Source organism: Brassica rapa, chromosome A07 (genome assembly GCF_000309985.2).
Source record: "Brassica rapa cultivar Chiifu-401-42 chromosome A07, CAAS_Brap_v3.01, whole genome shotgun sequence".
Classification (NCBI taxonomy): domain Eukaryota; kingdom Viridiplantae; phylum Streptophyta; class Magnoliopsida; order Brassicales; family Brassicaceae; genus Brassica; species Brassica rapa.
In genome coordinates, this window is record NC_024801.2 from 1,430,596 (window position 1) to 1,448,812 (window position 18,217).

The 18,217-nt window shown below is 34.2% G+C and overlaps 4 protein-coding genes across 10 annotated transcripts; 2 read left to right on the forward strand and 2 right to left on the reverse strand.

Moving 5' to 3' along the window:
- Positions 1-2,529: 2,529 nt before the first annotated feature.
- LOC103828382 (T-complex protein 1 subunit delta) lies at positions 2,530-3,273 on the forward strand. The gene is made up of 3 exons (XM_033275157.1): positions 2,530-2,570; positions 2,621-2,970; positions 3,251-3,273. The coding sequence occupies exons 1-3, from the start codon at positions 2,530-2,532 to the stop codon at positions 3,271-3,273; spliced, it is 414 nt and encodes a 137-aa protein (XP_033131048.1).
- Positions 3,274-5,880: 2,607 nt separating this feature from the next.
- Positions 5,881-9,098, forward strand: LOC103828383. 2 transcript variants are annotated; one of them, XR_004449330.1, is made up of 4 exons: positions 5,881-7,496; positions 7,914-8,187; positions 8,268-8,496; positions 8,606-8,893. XR_004449330.1 is itself a non-coding variant. In XM_009103989.2 (3 exons), the coding sequence occupies exons 1-3, from the start codon at positions 7,347-7,349 to the stop codon at positions 8,342-8,344; spliced, it is 501 nt and encodes a 166-aa protein (XP_009102237.1). In that variant the 5' UTR covers positions 5,881-7,346; the 3' UTR covers positions 8,345-9,098. The 2 variants fall into 2 exon arrangements, 1 of the variants encoding a protein (XP_009102237.1); XM_009103989.2 differs by having other exon boundaries at positions 8,268-9,098.
- A 184-nt stretch (positions 9,099-9,282) lies between these two features.
- LOC103828366 lies at positions 9,283-12,523 on the reverse strand. Its single transcript, XM_009103971.3, has 11 exons — positions 12,075-12,523; positions 11,857-11,943; positions 11,607-11,735; positions 11,235-11,520; positions 11,038-11,156; positions 10,835-10,967; positions 10,688-10,764; positions 10,420-10,614; positions 10,020-10,209; positions 9,765-9,946; positions 9,283-9,668 (listed from the first exon to the last, which is right to left on the reverse strand). Exons 1-11 carry the CDS (start codon positions 12,075-12,077, stop codon positions 9,432-9,434), a joined length of 1,638 nt encoding a protein of 545 aa, XP_009102219.1. The 5' UTR covers positions 12,078-12,523; the 3' UTR covers positions 9,283-9,431.
- Positions 12,524-14,560: 2,037 nt separating this feature from the next.
- On the reverse strand, positions 14,561-17,847 carry LOC103828384 (protein phosphatase 1 regulatory inhibitor subunit PPP1R7 homolog). 6 transcript variants are annotated; one of them, XR_004449327.1, is made up of 7 exons: positions 16,156-17,847; positions 15,836-16,066; positions 15,621-15,767; positions 15,411-15,534; positions 15,217-15,321; positions 14,998-15,132; positions 14,561-14,878 (listed from the first exon to the last, which is right to left on the reverse strand). XR_004449327.1 is itself a non-coding variant. In XM_033275241.1 (4 exons), exons 1-4 carry the CDS (start codon positions 16,441-16,443, stop codon positions 15,523-15,525), a joined length of 678 nt encoding a protein of 225 aa, XP_033131132.1. In that variant the 5' UTR covers positions 16,444-17,847; the 3' UTR covers positions 14,561-15,522. The 6 variants fall into 6 exon arrangements, 2 of the variants coding, with proteins under 2 accessions (XP_033131132.1, XP_033131131.1); XR_004449326.1 differs by having other exon boundaries at positions 14,561-15,321; XR_004449325.1 differs by having other exon boundaries at positions 14,561-15,321; positions 15,411-15,767.
- Positions 17,848-18,217: the final 370 nt, after the last annotated feature.

Below are 18,217 nucleotides of genomic sequence, written 5' to 3' on the forward strand. Positions count from 1 at the left end.
TTTATTAACCCGCGGTTCACCCGCGGTCGACCCAATGACCCAGCGACCCAGTAAGTCGTCCGGTTCAGTGTCCGGGTCGGGTTTAAAAACATTGGGTTTCACTAAACCAAATCGAAATTAATATACGGAATGGAAATAATATAGGAAACGGCCATTAAAATTATGAACATTCAAATTAAAGCCCAAAAAACTTTTCCAATTTGTGTTTGAGCCAAAAAAAATTCATAAACTTTTAAATATTGATCGTTTTAACTCTGATATTTTGTTGACTCGGTTATTTAAGAAACTCAAATAACCAACTGCTAAACTCCAGTAACCCCATTAAAACCTTATTTGATGTTGTTTTAGGAAAAAACATTTTGTTTTAAAATTTTCAAATCAATTTCATTTTCCTCATTCGAAAACATGATTTCCAACTGGATTTAATCTTCCCCAAATCTATTTCAAAGGCAATCTTTGATGAAAATCATTATCTGCCACTGGATAAACCACCACTGTTTTTCTTTATCGAAGATTCGATTTGGAATAGACGAAATCAAATTTTAGGTGTTATGTTTTCGAGTGAGAAAGATGAAATTGATTTAAGATTTTTTAAAAAATGATTTTTAAATTGGCTTTGTATTGGGTTTAACTGTTGTTACTAGTTGATTATTCGAGTTTTTTAAATGACCAAATCAACAAAATATAAGAATTAAAACAGCCATTATTTAAAAGTTTGATTTTTTTTTACTCAAACACAAGTTAGAGATTTTTTGGATTTAATTTAGAAGTTCAAGATTTTAATGGTCGTTTTCTCAATAATATAGACATACAATAGCCTATAGTTTTGTAACATTGATTCAATAAAACAAACATCTCTTAGCAAATTGCATAAAATGTTGGATTAATAAAAGGCTTTTTTTAAATTAAGTTAAGGCCAAATAAAGAAAATTAACTTTCGCCAAAGAGAATGAATTGATTTAGGATTTCTCACTATGTACTCGATATTTTGTAAATGCTTTTCAGCTATACATATATGGAAGATTAAGTTGTGTGTTATGTTACAATTTTCAAGGAAATTAGTGAAAATTTTATAAACTTGAAAGAACAGATGCGGTAGCGAAGATAAAATATATTTTCTTGTATTATTCTCAATATAAAATAAACTTAAAGTTTTAGTAGGGCTTATTGGATCATGGATTTCATAAAATATTAGGATTTTGTCAAATCTTTCCTTATTGGATAAATGATTTATGAAAACCTTTTCAAATCTTTCCTTATTGGATTTAACATTTGTAAAACTCCTATCAAATCACCTCTTATTGGAAAATATGGATTTCATAATGAGATTCATCAAAAGTTATTTTGCATTGTTAAAAGATGACATTTACCCTTCAAATTCAATAGAAATGAATACCACCTAAATAGATGGAATTTAGAAGAAGAAAAAACACAATTATTTAAAAAGAGAGTGTAGCTGAGATCGGGAGAAAATCAATTGACGAGAAGAAGATGATTTGAAGAAGACGAGCGTCGCTGAGGTTGGGAGAAAAAAACTTTTGTCACCGTCATCGTCTGATAGATGATTCCTTTGATGAGCTAACAACGGAGATTTCAACAAGAAGAAGATAATATGCAACGTGTAACCTTCTCGACCCTCCTAGCAGAAATCCAATCTGCAGCAAAGCAAATGTACGCTTCTCGACCCTGCTTGCAGAAATCTAATTGCAGCAAAGCAATTTACTCAAACGAGCCGTGGTGACGTAACGGAAGCCGCATAGAGAAAGTGAAGATCAAAGCCAGGAGTTGCAGCATCTGAGGCAGAATATTGTTACTCAGTATCAGGAACAGCTTAGAACTCTTAAGGTGAATAATTATGCTCTTCCGCTTCTTCTGAAACAAGCACAACAGAACAATAGTTCCATCCTGACGTGTTCTAATGTTTTGTCATTCAGAGAAAATGCACAGATTTATATCTAATTTCAGTTTTAAGTGTTGTTGTATGTTTCTTCTTCTCAGTTGAGTTGTGACCATTTGTTATACACGAATTCTGGAATGGTTGATGAATGGCTATAATTGGCGAACCACAGGTCTCTGAAGCAGTTGTATTTTTAGACAAAGCTTTGAGAGACATATATGTATTAAAGTTACAAGTTTATTCCATACAACCGAACAGAACAAAACATAAGTACATATATACATCTTAATCTACTAGTATCCACACAAGTGACTTAAACGTTCTTAATTACGTTTATGTATCTCATCAAGTATATAAAAGAGGTATTATCAGCAGCTCAGTTACAGTAGAGAAAGGTTGTTTCAAACTTTTGTGGTTTATAAGTGGATAAAACCTGTTTTGCTTTTCTAGTAAGTTACTTGAGCAACTCTGTATATTTCTATATGATCTTATACCCACCAAAATATTAGTTTATACTTATGGATGATTAAGAAGATAAAAGCAACTGGTTTTAATGTTTTGCTGATCCATAAGAGTTTTTGAGAGATGCTGTGACTGATCTTTCTCTTCACTATTTGGCTAAAGCTAAGATTATGGTGATTAAGGCTGTTGAGAGGGATGAGATGATGACTTTGTCACCAAGATATTGAACTGTTTGCCAATCTCTAATATTGAACATTTCAGAGCTGAGAACCTTGGCAATGCTGATCTTGTTGAAGAAGCTTCACTTGGAGATGTAAAGATTTTGAAGGTCATTGCAATCAAAGATATGGGGACAACAACCTCTGTTCTTGTCCGTGGTTCCGATCAGCTTCTTCTTTATGAAGCCGAGGGGAATCTACACGATGATTTATGTGTTGTCATGTGTATGGTGAGCAAGAGGTTTTTGACTTCAGGAGATGGTGCACCAGAGATTGAGCTCTCAAGGCAGCTAGGTGCTTGGGCTAAGATTCTCCATGGAATGGAAGGTTTTTGTGTGAAGTTTTTCGCTGAAGCTCTCTGGTTATTTCCTTACACGCTAGCTGGGAATGCAGGTTTGAATCCTATTAATATAAACCTAATAGATATATTATGTTTTTGTAGTTTAATGATAATATTATTATTATTATATATAATTTAAAAAAGAACTTATCAAATCCTACCAAATTCCTTTTTCAAATCCCCATCAAAATCCTTGAATTCAGAAAAAACACTCTAATTCCACCAAATCTTAAAATCTTAAAAACCTTCTCAAACCCCTTATTCAATAAGCCCCCCTTATATATCATTCTCAAATCATATTAGATTCATTTTCTTTGTTTGGTAATGGTAAAGAGTTATCAAGAAACAAAGAATGATCATGGAGAGAGCTATGTCATATAGCAACAATGTCATGATTGGTTCTTCATGAAATTGATCCCACACTGTCAGATTAACTGATCGCTGCTAGCAAGGCAGTTAAAACTCTTGGTTCTGCTCTGATGGCCAAGATCATTATTGTTACTATCACCATAGCAGATCTTCTAAATAGAGAATTTTTAAGTTTTGATCACAAAAATAGACTACAAGGAGGAAAATGATTAAAATATTTAATTGAATAAGTAAAAGGACCCTACTACCCTAGATATAAAAAAAATAATATGTTTTTTATATTTTTAGATTATATGTTTTCAAACTCGAATTTTTTTATAATTTTTTTTAATTTTTTTTAAATTTTGTTCAAATTTGTTTTTATTTTTTTCATTTTTTCAAATTCTTTTTTGTAATTCGAAAATACTTTTTGAAACTATTTTTAAAATTTTTATTTTCAAATTTTTAATATTTATGTTTTATTTTGTAAAATTTGAAATTTCAATCCCAAATCTCCAGCCCTTAACTCTAAACCCTAAAGTTTGGATCAGTTAACATATGAGTATAAATATATATTTACTTCTTTGATGAAACATTTTGGTCATTTTTATTATTAGAATCTATATTTGTAACAAAAACTTTTTTAGTGTTATCCCAAGGTATCTAATTATATAAAAATATGTTGCCTCCCTCCTGGTGATGCCACGTCACTAATTAGGTGATTCTGAGCGCGCCACGTGTCCACTTGACCAAAACGAAGCGCTCCGTTTTACGGTAAGTAATAGAAATTTGTGGGCTTTATGGTTATGTTAAGAATTAAAGCCCAAAAGACCCTTTTGTCTTTATCGTCTACATACTGCAATCTAGGGTTTATGTCCTTTCTCGATGTCTGATACCTAAGAAGCTTCTTCTGCGTTCTTTCACACCTTCAATGGTGTTTCGAGATGGATGACTGAAATCATGATGAAGAATCTCTTTTTTTTCCTCCACTCGCGTCGTTTAGCTTTCTACTCAACCGAAACCGTTATAGATTCAGCGCCATTACGGTCTCAAATAACTCCATCTCCCCCACTCCTTCCACGATATCACATTCATTACATCTCCCATTTTCTTCCACTCGGTGATTTTGGAGCTATAAATAGCTTAGTTTGCCTTCGTGAAATTCATCACTTTGTTCCTCACAATCATATTGACACCAAAACCTTTCGCAGAGTATAGTGGCAAACTTCTCTCTCCTTCTTGCTGACTTCAAAGACAATGACTGCAGCACCACCGCCGAACTGTGGCTTCTGGAGTTTTGGAGGACAGAAATGTGACAAATCCTCTGTTCCGACAATCCTTCGTTCTCTTTACGACCACACAAGAAGAAGTTCCTCGAAAGTACCTTGATCCAAGTGAGATTAGCTTATATCCTTGCCTACACCTGAAAACGAGTTCCACTATTTTAGAATCTCTAATCGGTGTTGTAGATATCCTCAAGTATATGATTCTCATGTTCAAAGTGTTCTTAAGATTATGTTCATAGTCTTCTTAAACTAAACATTATGAAACTGTTATTCAGATCTTGATTAACCATTGTCTGAAAGATTTATTTAGAAATCGTTTGTGATTTTGTGATAGTATGTTTATAGTGAACTTCCATGATCTCTCTATTTTTATTTATCTGTTGATCTTTTTAATGATGGTGAATTACAGGAGACAGGGCTAGAGCCATAACGACTCCATCAGATCTGACTGTGTCGGGCAGATCTTCGGAGAATCTCACGGCGATTCTTGCTTGGTTCAACAATAGCGGCAGTGAAGATGGTGGTATTAACAAGTGTGTGATCGAGAGGTTCGACAAGGAAGCTGCTGAGATGTACAAGAGGTCCTTCAAGTACGTTTGGGTGTTGGGTATCACCATTGATATTGCTCTCCCGAAGTTTGAGCCCACTAAGTAGTATTGCACTGTCATTGATGCTTACGGCAATCTTAATATCATCAAGAACATGATTAGAGGTACCTCATTGTGCTATTCTTATCATTGACTCCACCACTCTGGTTTTGAAGCTGGTATCTTTCACAAGCTTTGTTAATAGATTATTAACCCCTTGATTTGCTGGTTGTGTCTCTTGGAGGGATTAGCTGAAGTCGATTGGAGACAGAAGAGAGAGCTTCTTTTGGAGAAAAAGGTATGCACGCACATCATTATGTCTGATCAATTACTCTAATAAGCAATGATCAAATTGTAACAAAGAATGTTTGGATTATTGACTTTTTTGATGTTAGGTGAAAGGCGTGGACGTGAAGGAAGCTCTTCGGTTACAGAAAGAGAACAACTTTGTGATTTCTGATGTTAGACCAGAGGCAGAGTACAAGGATGTGAGCAGTAATACGCTTTCTGATATGATGATCTCTTTGTAGCTTACTTAATGGTGAATTCATGTGTGTAAATGCTGAAGGGTCATCCTCCAGGAGCTATCAATGTGGAGATGTACAGACTGATACGGGAATGGACGCCATGAGACATAGCTCGCCATCTTGGATCTGCTTTCTTCGGTATCTTCTCTGGCACTGAATAGAATCCAGAGTTTATTCAAAGTATATGCACTTTAATGAGATCAAAAGCTTTGTATTCATTTACCATTGATTGCTGTGAATATACTCTGTCTGTTGATATGCTGCTAAAACAGATGCACGTCTTTTGTTGTTTGATGTGGTAATTTATCGAATCAACCTTTAGAATGTTTTGATTTTACAAGTTAATCGTTATTTATTTACTTACTAAGCAATGGGACCTAATGGTAATTGCATTTATCTATATTCCTTTCCTTTTCAGCAGAAAACTAACATGAAAATCACATTAACCTTGCATAAATGTCAAGACTATTAGTATTTATGAGAATTGAACTTATCGCATATAATTTTTAAATTTCTCCCAAGACAATCCACCAAAACAAATATCTCCCACCTATATACGTAGAACAGAAGTTAGTGTAAAATAAATGGGAGAGATTTTGAGCTACACAAATTTAATTCAATAAATCAACAGAAAAAACTTAAAAAATAATCTAGAAAACATATAATAAAAATAAGATAATTTAAAAGTATGAGAAAATTATTACTAATAATAATAAATAATGATTACTATATATTATAAAACTAAACATTTCAAACTAAAATAAATGTTAAAATATAATACTCCTTCCGTTTCTTAATGATAGACTTTTTAGAAAAAAAGTTTATTTCAGAAAGATGTATTTTTTGTGTTTTCTATGAAAAAATTGTCAACTTCAAAAAAACTAATTGACTTTATTGAATTACTATTGGTTAAAAGTTATTGAAAATTACAGAAAATGATACATTTATTATGGTAGTTTAATGTGTTTTCTTAATATGTGTGAAAATACCAAAAATCTATCTTTGTGGAATGGAGGAAGTACTATTTATCAAAGAATAGTGAAGGTAATTATCATTTTAATTAAAAAAATATATATTTATTATTACGATCTCATAATTATTTTATTATTTGTTTTTAATAATATTTTTCTAAAATATATAACAATTTTTAAATACTTCATAAATTAATATAAAATAAATTTGTTATAATCCCGTCCGTAGGGCGGGCCGACCCTAGTCTTTATATATAAAAGAAGCATTGTATTTCTCCTGAGGGCTCCACGTCGGATGACACGTCATCAATTCATTCATCCGCGTGCCGACACGTGTCTCTCTTTAATGAAACGCTGTGCTGCATCACAGTTCCGTGCGGGCCTTTATGTTTTCGGATGGGCCTCGGTTTGTTCGTCGCGGCCCGTGAATAGCATCAGAAAGCGACATCCCGCTTGACCTAACTATCGCATCCGTTCGTCCAACTCTGATTTCGGCGGCGAGAAGAACGATCGATCATTATCCATTGCTCTGTAACGGACCTCATCTTTAATGGCATTAATACGGACGCTCAGATCGAGCCCTTCAATGCGTCGTCTCCTTTGGCGTAATCTCCTCTATAAATTGGTTAGTATTCATCTTTCTGGAGATCTTGCTCTTCTCATCTCTCTGCTGCTCGTCCTTTTTTCACGATCTCAACTCATCTCTCTAAATGGCCATCTCTAGGGTGTTGTTTTCCGATTTGAAGACCGGGAAGTGTTCATCTGTTGTGGAGGCTAGGCTGCTGAGGTACTGGGAGGCTAGGAACGTTAAGCGGGGTTGGGAGCTTATGTGGGTGGATATGCTGTTGGTCGATGTTAATGTAAGTGAATTTTGGAATTCCGATCTTCGTGATTGTTATCGTTAATTGTGTGTTTGTGTGGGTTTGATCATGTATTTGAACAGGATCAGTGACTGGATCGTTTTTTCCGCTTAGCTATTTATCTTTATATATAAAGTAGATAATAGAGAATCTTGCGGTTGAGGAACCCTTTTTAATTTTACGTAAGTCATAATTTTTCCATTATTGAGCTCTTTCATATATGCTCAAAGTGTTTTGCGAGAATTTTGTTGTAGTAAACTTTTAGATAATGTGGTTGATTGCTTTGTATATCATTTTGGTTTAGACGTGATTTGTGTTTGCTGTATAGTGGTCATGTGGTTTGTGGTTTCGTGAATCTGAAAACGTTGTTTAGCAGACTTATTTCTAATATTTTATTTTAAATGTTGTTATATACAGGCAACCATGATGCAGGCCACAATCAGCGCTCACCGTGTCCCACGGTACCAAGAAAGACTTACTGCCGGTGCAATGTATTCCATGGCTGATTTTGATGTCGCTAGATGTGCTCAGAACTTCCGACTTTGTGATTCTTCATTGATGATCCGGTTTAATGAGTCTACTTCTTTTGACGAGATAGATGAGCCGGTCTCTGCGTTGCCTGAGGAAGCATTCCGGTTCCGTGACCAGTCGGAGCTGATTGGTTTGGCCAATACAAGCACACAGTTACCAGGTACTTTAATAAAGGCTTCTTACGTAATTTGGCTTTATACATGACATGTTGTACTCACACCGGAACTAAACTGAATGTAGACATCGTAGGAGAGATCCTTAGCGTCAAGAGTACTGTTACTGACCCTCCGGAGGAGAAGAATCGTGCTACGCCATGACGATCAACAAGAGCCAAGGCCAAAGTCTGAAACAAGTTGCTTTATATCTTCCTCGCCCTGTTTTTACTCACGGTCAGTTGTACGTTGCTATGTCTCGACTCTCGAGTAACAACGTTTATAAGGAGATCTTCAAGGATGTTCAGACAACTCAGGTTAGATCTATACGCTAAGATAGTACATCCATATCAACTTATTTTCGATCACAAGAACTGACAACACCCATTGCTTGGCACTGGTGCTGAAACTTTTCATTCCTTGCAGTGAAAGCAACCGGCCCTACTGCTCGGATGTTTTGGAAACAATTCACGAAGACTACAATCATCATCCAATCCAATGCTTCGGCAAAAACATCAGTTGCAAGACTATAATCCCAATTATTTTGACTCTTCACTCTGTCTTCTTTTTACATTTCCTCCGCATACGACTCTTAATTTAAACTACGAGTTTTTCTTATGAGAAAAAATATACCCTTATTCTGATGTCAAGAAACAGAACTACAGGGTGAGAACTTACGATCAATAATCATTAATAAATTACATAAATAATATATACGGGAAGAGTCAAAATTAGGTAACCGAATATCATCCTCTTCCTATTATCAACACCCATATATAAAAAAAATAATTAATAACACAACTACATAAAAATAAAATATATAGTTATAGATTCATTAAATTTTTTTTTTTTTAAATGATTCATTTTAGTATTTTATAACAAAAAAACACACACACACGATTCAAATATAACAACATAACTTATATAAACAAAACTATTTTTAAAAAATGATTCATTTTAATATAAAACAAAACATTTTAAAAACAACCAGTTTTAGCCAAAGATAAAAAAAACTAGACAATCTAAATTGTTTCTAAATTAACATCTCGCCCGTAGGGCGGGCCGACCCTAGTTTCCCTATATTATATCCGAGATTGTCCATCTTAGTTTTAAACTTTTAACTGATTCAAAGTTATAACTCAAAAGACTGTTTAATTACTATTTTTCCCCTGAAATATAATTCTCAGTGAAACCAAATCCAAGATCCGGTTCTCATCTCCTTTCCAGGACCGGTTTTCTCATCCTGACTTGATTAAACCGGTGGTTTACCTATTGCTTCTTGAACCATTTTGATACCAGCAGAACAAGAATCAAGAATGGAGGAGACAATCTTTCTCTGCCGCTCTTTGAACTCCATCGCCATTTCAACATCCCACTCCACGTTTTCTCTGTCCATAGAATCAGCATCGCCAAGATTTTGCATCATATCGTCAAATGTGGATTTGAGATTCTCGAGTACTCCCATCTCTACTTCCAGGTTCTCCCATAGCTTTATAAGAATCAATAAAAATGGACAAAGTTAGACATGTAACTGATGCCTTGTAGTTAAAAAAAGAAGAAACATAACATAATCAAGAATAGTTACATCTGTTTCGGAATGATGAACAAGACCATGAGCTCTCCGCAAGTAGTTCAACAACGGAGTAGGCAAGCCATAGTGGAAGATGTTGTGATTGCTCGAGAGCCATGTCCCACGTAACATGTGAGTTGTCCAGGAAGACACACTCTCCATGTCTTCATCATCATCATCATCAATGACATCAACATCTGCAAATGAAGAGAGGTTCAGACACAAAGTTTTCAAGAAAGCTGAGTGAGTGATCTCAGAAATGACTTTTACCTAAGGGAATGATGTCATAAGGGTTATCTCCTTTTGGTAGAAACCCGTAGAACGTTAACAGATGAGAACTAGAGTAGTTTCCGTAGCTAAGATAACACTGTTCCCCTTTGTTGCAAGGTCTTGAGAGTGGGAACTTCAAAGAACTTGTTTCCAAATCTACTTTCCCATATTTCACTATGTGTGGGCATATCTGCAAACCAATCAAAATCATCAATTGCTTAGCTTCAAGAAATCGCTAGGCAGTAGTTAGACGCCTTATAGAGGATTAATGTTTAGTCGGGCGCCAAGACCAAATTTTTGAATGCCTAGACTGATTTTTTAAAAGATCGGTTCTGAATAAGCGGATGCGCCGCCTAAACTGATTTTTAGAACACTGATACTAAAATGAGAATAAAGATACCGAATGGTTGAGAAAACCGGCGACAGGAATCAAGCAAGTCTTTAGCTTCCCATCAGGGAACTTGATTTGCATGCTGTTGGAGTAATACAACTCACAAGCCCATAAGTAATGCTCCCATGTATACATCTCCGGTGGAAACACATTCTTGTGGTTCGACAAAAGAGGTACCAGTTCATCATACCTCTCACGCAGAACCTGTAAGATAGACAAAAAAACTGTCAATAAATTCAAGAATTGTACTAAAGATTATCATTAGATCTTGTCACACCTCTTTAGATTGCATAATTTCATCTAAGAGCAGTGTACCATCAAGCACCATGATGGCATCCACCCCAAAACTCAAACCTGAAAAAAAAATCAATGTTTGTTTATCTCTTCAAACCAAATGTACAGCAGCTACAAGGCTTCTTCTTACCGGTACAGAAACTCTCTTGCAGAGAGTCAAAGTATGGTTTGAATTTAGACTCATGGTTATGCTTCTCCCTCATTGTCCATAAGAGCATCATTGTCTCAGATGTCATCCCATCTATCTTCTCCAGAATTGGTTGCTGAAGAGAAGTAATCACTCATCAATATAACACAATCTTTGATTGAGGATGAAGAGATAAAATGATATACCATATCAGAGTTGTACACATACTCCTCAGAGATGATACTTGAGATTGGTATCTCTAAAGCAACATCTCCAAATTTCAAGTCTTCAGTAGCTATAGCTCCTCGTCCATAGCCATCGATCTCTGTTCAGAAAACACACTTGAATCACTGTTGGTAAGAGAGAGAAAAAAACACACATTGCAAAATCAAAATAAGCATACGAGCTATCTGCAGTTTGGTTTTGACTCCATTTCTCTGACCCCATTCTACTAATCTGCTTTCCTTCTCGCATCTATAGCTATCATCAACTCTAGCTTCCTTCTCTTCTGCTCCAACAACCTCACCGATTCTAACTTCTAGAGCTTCTCGTAGGGCTGCTTCCAATGTTTGTGGTTTACAAGAAGAAGCTGGGATGAGGGAAAAGATCCAGGTGAGAGCTGAGATTTCGTTTCTAACGCTGTAAACTCCAGCTGGAGTGCAAGCATCATCCCCAAAGTAAACTTCCACCTGCATTTCAAGCATGAGAAGACAAGAATGGATCTACAGTGACTAATAAGTTAGAACCAAGTACTGTTAATATGTTTTGGTTTTACCTTGTCGAGGTTAACTATTCTTCCAAACTGAAGCAGCTTTTCTAATGCAGCATTCAGCAACTGTTGAGACAATGGTCCACTAAGACTCACTGTTTCCTTTACTCCTAAACCTTTGCTACTCAAGAGCTTCTGCAGAGACAAAAGATTCACCCTATTAGTGTAACTATGTCTATTCAATTTCTAATAATACCATGAAACTAATGAGTATTGAAATCAGAGAAGCACAGCAGTGAAAATTGACGATTCTGACCTTTTTATGTTGATAAAAGGGATCATCTTCGGACAGCTCTAGGCATAACTCAACAGTAGTCTCTGACATTGTATTGAAAGCACCAACCTTGAAATTAACCCCAACAAACAAGATTCATCATAAAAAAACAGAGACATGGCTTTCACTAAAACAAATTATGTTATTACATAGCAAGTAATAAAACTTAGGGTTTTAAGAGAAAGGAGTTTGAAGAGTACCATAAGAAGAAGAGTTGAGAAAGCGACGAACTTCGCAGTAAACGAACCAGGGGAAGCAGAAGAAGAGGGTTTTGTTGGTTTAGAAAGAAGTAACTGAAACAGCGAATAAACCCTCTGTTTGGTATGGAAGGTTCACGGACTACCTTCTACCGGTTTTATTTCGAAATATCCGGTTTACCAATCAGCTCTACGCGCTGTAATTTGAAGCTGATGTAACATGAGTACAGCATGAGTAATTTTTCATATAACATATAGGGAGAATTTGGTGTATATACATAAGAGAAGATAAAATAAAGAATATAGCCATATTACAGTAATTACTATTTGATGGGACAATCTGGCACATTTTTTTTTTTATTCTTCTTAGAAGTGTGTGTCACGTACATTTAACATAATAAACATATTATACCGTACTATGTATATTAAGTAAATAGTATAGAAAAATACAGAAAAATATTCAAAAGTAACATGTATTTAAAGAGGAAGAGGAGGAGCAGCAAAGGAAGAAGAGGAGAGGAAGAGAAGGAGGAGGTGGAAGGAGAAGGAGGGATGAGAAGTAAGAGCAAGGGCAGGAAAGAGGAAGAAGAAGAGGAGGAGGGAGGAGCAAGAAGAAGTGGAGGGAGAACCGGAAAAGGAAGGAGGTAGAAGAGGAGGAGAGAGCTCCAAGAAATTATACTATTTACGTAAATATAATAATATACTACTATAAGTATTAGTAACACATTGTTTTAAATACATTTAATTAAATGTACTATTTTATTTTTATAAATAGTATAGTATAATTTTTGTCTGATATTGTTTAAAAATCTGTTTAAAAAATTTTAAGTTATGCCATATGTAAAAAAAATATGTATATTTTTAGTAACATAATTATTTGGTTGAATTATATTTGCTTCAAAAGATATACATCAATAAAATTTGGAGAGGAAAAAGAATAAAAAAAAATGAAAAAAAAAACAAAAAAAAGATGAAAATCAATGGTTGAAATTGTTCAAAGTGTAAAACAAATAATATTACATAAAATACACAGAATACTCTAGCCTAATTGTCATTATGGACACTAGGGTCTTTGTCCGGGCTACGCCCGGATAAATTTCTTCTTATAATTTTTAATTAATTTTAGCTTGTTTATTTTTTTATAAAAGCATGTATATGTATTATTTCAAAATTGACTACCAAAAACATAACTAATAATACAGAAATTAATTTATTATGTTATCCAACGAATTTGAAATGAATAAACTCAGAGGTTGATTGGTAATGGTGGTAAATGTTTTAGAAATCCACTTTTTTCTAAAAATTTTATTTTTAAAACAATCATATTTTATCTTTTAAAATTAAAGATATAGTATAAAGTTTTTTTGAAAAAAAATAATATATTAGTTTTCAAAATCAAATTTTCTAAAGATTTCATTTAGTGCTTTGAAAATAGATATGTAGCAAAACAATTAAAGCCGAACCAAAACAATTCACAACTTATTTTCTTAAATAAAAACAAAAATAAAAACTACAGAACAACCAATCAACCCCTTACTCTTTGTTGTTTATTTATTATTAAAATGAACGGAAAGTTATGAATAGTCAATATTCTTAAGTTTCAGCTAAAATCTTTTGTTTCATACAAAACAATTGTTAAATCTACATTTAATTTAAAACTTTTTTTATGTATTTAGAATTATTGATTTTACATTTTCAATTTCTGCCCTCTCTAAAAAAAATATAAACTGACATATATACAGGCTTTTTGCATTGTTTATTTCAAATGATAAATAATTTCATTTGTATAATTAATTTACGGCTATACAATATTGATTTGATATACTAACCAAAATTCTTTTATCAAGGAGACTGAAAACTAAAATTTTTAGCTAAAGGTTAAGAAATGTTTTTCGATCAAATATCAACGGAATTAAGAGAAATGAAATTGCTTTACATGGTTTCTGATTAAAATAGATGATTTAAATCGGTTATTTTTACAAAACCAAACTATTTTATGATAAAAAATAAACTGAATAAAAATATCAAACAACAAAAAAAATTATTTTTCTCAAAACCAGCTTATGGAAACACATTATAAAGAAAAATAAAACACAAACCAAACTAATCCAATTTTTTTTAAAACACCACCAAAAATTAGTCTTTAAATCATATAAACCAGACCATCACTCTATAGATTTGGAAACACTACATAAAATTTGAGTATAATATAGGACTGGCGATGCCTTGCAAGTGCATATAATTATGCAATGAGTATGCAAAAGCATGTTAAAAAGCCAATATTATCTTTAAAAAAAATTATGTTCTTACAAAAATCTTAAAAACAAACTCTTGTTTAGACGATAACACTAACACAGTGTGTTTTAAATATTTTTTTGTTAGGCATGTGCTTAATGCCCCCTAGATTTTAATATGATGATAACTTAATAGTTGTCTTTGTGGTACATACATTGGCGTGCCAATGTTTATATCTGCCTGTGTTGCCTTTCTTCAATCTATATATGTGATTAGTGATAACATATAAACTTTATTACTCCTCCAAATGATCTAAAACATTTCACAACCAAGAAGCTTGGAAAGGCTTTACACATACATAGCATCGTTGGTTAAAAAGTAGTTAAAGGTTTGATAAACATCGGGAGTGGAAGCTGGAGTGACCAACAACTCAGAAGCAGTCCACAGTCTCTGAGCTTTAAGATTGCACGATCCGGATTAGAAGTCCGAGCTTCATTACAGTCTGAAAAGTATTTGCCGCACACGTTCCTCAATCTCGGACTCGTTGCTAGGCAGCATGTCGTTGCTGCTGCCTATAAATAATTAATAGGGATCAGTAAGTTATTTTTATGATGTCGTACGTTAGTTTGGATAATTCTAAATATATGATTTATAAATGAAAATCGATCAAATATTGATTTGACTTAGATACCTGAGGAACGGACTTCAAAAGCTTAGAGGTCAAGAAAAAGACAAAATCAGTGATGAGGCCGTCTCGGTCTCTTGTGAGACGCGTTCTCACGATTCCAGGATGAACACAGTTTGCAGTTACATTAGCATCCATTTTCTATACAGTGATTAGTCAAATTGTCAGAAGTCATATTATATTGTTAGAAAAAAATAAGTTAATAAAAGGGTTTTAATGACTAACTACATGGAGAATCCAGGAAAGCTGTTAGCTTTAGAGCCTTCAACAGCTTCTGTGATAGCTTCAAGTATTTCTATCTGGTTGTCATTAAGCCATAAATCTTCCAGCCTACAGGTAAAGGAAAAGTCAGAACATAAACAAACAAAAAATCACCAAAATAAAAAAGTCAGTCCTGAAGAAAAGGAAAAGTGAAATACTTTGTGAGGCTCTGAATGTCATCAACTGATGTGAGCTTGTTGTTCGACACGTCTAATACCCGTAGGTTAACCAACGCACTCAAGCCTTCCATTTTTGAGATACCATTATGGCTCAGATACAACTCTGCAAGAGCAACACAGTCCTGTCCATATATTTTTTTCAATGCATCAGATTTAGTAAAATGATGGTAAGAGTAAAACAACACACACCTCAGATCCTTTCATAGAGGTCAATTGATTGCTCTGCAAGCTAATCTTTTTAATACATCTGAGCCCACACAAGTTCACAACTTTGATACGGTTTCTTCCCAGCCACAGCTCTTCTAACTTTGTCAAGCTCTCCATATTCACCATCACCTGAATAAATCTCAATGCTTTCATATTCATTGCTAAAACATTGTAAAGTAATCAGGACAAATCCAAACCCGCAATCTATTGGACCCTAGCTCAAGAATCTGCAAGTCGTGCAAGTATTCAATTTCCATAATCTTGTAAACTTCATTCTTAGACACATAGAGCTCCTTCAACGTGCTAGAGGCCTTTGATAATCCTTCCAACGAAGTGATTTCATTGAAAGATACGTCAAAGACCAAAAGCCTTGAGAATATGCTTATATCTGGTACTTCTGCTAGCTTGTTATCTCTGAGAATCAGCTCCTACATATACAAATGACGATCAATCTTAAGGCCTCGAGAGATCATATTCGTGAAATTCGCAGAATCAGAGAGTGGATGATAATAATCACCTCGAGATCGGACAACGCGTCCCAGCGAGAGAGAGGCTCGACGGCGGAGTCTTCGATTAGGTTTTGGCGAAGAGAAAGCTTCTTGAGCATAGAGAGGTGAGCGATCCTCGAGTCCAGTTCCGATAAACGGTTCACCGTGAGATCCAGGTCAGTTAGCGTCGGAGGTAACTCAATTGAATCGAGATGTAGTGGAGTATTGATTGTGGGGGTTCTGGATCGGGAGAACTGAAACGATGGTGAAGGAAGGTGAAGAAGAAGAGCACGAAGCGAGAGCCTCGTGATATACATCTTGCGTCGAAGTTTTTTTTTTTTTATTTGCCAGCGTGTATTATTGGAATGTTTTGATTGGTCTAATATATTATCCTACGTGGACAGGTTAGAAACACTCCATATTCACCTTTTAGTATAGGATAGATACACTTTATTTTTTTTTTATTATGTACATGTGCCCTAATTTTCCTAACATATACACAAGCACCTTATTTTCGAGTTCTTTGCTCAAAAAAAATTTTTTGAGTTCATGTCCACCTCTACTCAACCAGTTATTACTATTATATTATTCACTTGGGACTCGATCAGCAAAGTCCGTATATATTTGATTTTAGGATTTTCTCAAAGTACATCATACTAATCAAACTTAGACATTTTTATATATCAGATATTATTTACCTAAATTTCCAATATAAAACTTTGATTGTATTCATAACAATATTTCTCTCAGATCAAGTACCACATAAATCCTTAGCATTCAACTTCCAGTGTAGCTAGGCATACATTTTGTATTGTTGTAATCACCAAAAGGATTCTTATCTTTTATACACCATTAAGATTTATTCACCTAATCTTTGCAGCAAAATTAAGACATCACCACCTAATCCCCACAGCACCATTAGCAATTATCCACTTAATCTTTGTATCATCCTTACTCGTTATGAAAAGACTTTGACCAGTCTTTAGCACCTTTACTTGCCAAGATACCTTAAGGACACTGGCCGATCTAGAAATATTTGTTATCTGGGGCAAAATTAAAATACAGTTTAATACTTCTATAAATTTGAATTATCAACCGGGACATGACAAAAAATCAATACAAAAATACATTGATTTGAAATATTCATGGGGGGCAGCTGCCCCTCCTACCCTAGGTGTAGTTCCGCCACTGCTTGAAGACATTTTTTTCACAATCGAACTCTAAGATCTTTTTGACTGGTCTTTGCTATATACTTTTCTTTTCCATCGATGATCGTCATCCTCGAACAATGTCAAAAATATAACAATGTTGTTTTAATGTATAGTTGCATCCTAAACTAACATATGATGATGGTCGAAGAGGCTTCAAACCTTTGTTGTCTATGTTTCTGTAAGATTTAGGAAATAAATATTTTGGTTTTGTTTTTACAGATTTTTGTTAACTTGGTTTTGATACCAACTGTTGGGCTTTTGAAACTTGCTTACATTTTTAGTTCAACCAATTAGTACGATAACGTCTATTTTAAGCTCATTTCCAAAATATTTCATACTAATTAAGTTTTTTTGATATGTTACATCGGCAAATTTAGTCGGCCCTTGGAAGAACAAGAACACACTTATTGATACATAATGGATTAGTCCAAAAACGTACAATATTGTCTAATTTGAATTTAGAATATCTTCTGACTTTGGGTTGGCCGATCGTCAATCATAGAATACCATGTTAACCACTTGGGCTGAAGACCAAGTCCAGCCTAATGAAATAGCGATAACTTAGTTTCCAGAAATAATCAAATTCAAGACCAATGTGGATAAACCTCAAAACTAGACTACTTTTAATGTAAATTACTACCACCACTTAGTTAATTAGAGTTAAACATACTTTTATATATCATGCATTAAATTATCTATCTTCCAATGTAAAGCTGATTGCATACACAACAACAACAAAATAATTTTCTTCTCTTTCATTTTCTTATAATAGAAGGAAAAAGTTTGTCGACAACATTTTCACCCCTTCAAATGAAAAAAAGATCGAAAAGCCAATAAGTTTCAACCGCATACTTTTCCTCTTTTAACTTTTAATACTAGA

What these genes read in the sequence shown, in the direction of transcription:
- LOC103828382 (XM_033275157.1), top strand. Translation starts at nt 2,530, where the DNA reads ATGGTGATTAAGGCTGTTGAGAGGGATGAGATGATGACTTT. An exon ending in AGGGATGAGATGATGACTTT is followed by an intron (nt 2,571 to 2,620) that starts GTCACCAAGATA and finishes TGAACATTTCAG; the next exon opens with AGCTGAGAACCTTGGCAATG. An exon ending in CACGCTAGCTGGGAATGCAG is followed by an intron (nt 2,971 to 3,250) that starts GTTTGAATCCTA and finishes GTAATGGTAAAG; the next exon opens with AGTTATCAAGAAACAAAGAA.
- LOC103828383 (XM_009103989.2), top strand. Translation starts at nt 7,347, where the DNA reads ATGGCCATCTCTAGGGTGTTGTTTTCCGATTTGAAGACCGGGAAGTGT. An exon ending in TGCTGTTGGTCGATGTTAAT is followed by an intron (nt 7,497 to 7,913) that starts GTAAGTGAATTT and finishes TGTTATATACAG; the next exon opens with GCAACCATGATGCAGGCCAC. An exon ending in TACAAGCACACAGTTACCAG is followed by an intron (nt 8,188 to 8,267) that starts GTACTTTAATAA and finishes AACTGAATGTAG; the next exon opens with ACATCGTAGGAGAGATCCTT.
- LOC103828366 (XM_009103971.3), bottom strand. An exon ending in GCAAGAGAGTTTCTGTACCG is followed by an intron (nt 10,765 to 10,834) that starts GTAAGAAGAAGC and finishes TTTTTTTTTCAG; the next exon opens with GTTTGAGTTTTGGGGTGGAT. An exon ending in CCGGTTTTCTCAACCATTCG is followed by an intron (nt 10,210 to 10,419) that starts GTATCTTTATTC and finishes ATTGGTTTGCAG; the next exon opens with ATATGCCCACACATAGTGAA.
- LOC103828384 (XM_033275240.1), bottom strand. Translation starts at nt 16,443, where the DNA reads ATGTATATCACGAGGCTCTCGCTTCGTGCTCTTCTTCTTCACCTTCCT. An exon ending in ACGCGTTGTCCGATCTCGAG is followed by an intron (nt 16,067 to 16,155) that starts GTGATTATTATC and finishes TTGTATATGTAG; the next exon opens with GAGCTGATTCTCAGAGATAA. An exon ending in TAGGGTCCAATAGATTGCGG is followed by an intron (nt 15,768 to 15,835) that starts GTTTGGATTTGT and finishes AGATTTATTCAG; the next exon opens with GTGATGGTGAATATGGAGAG.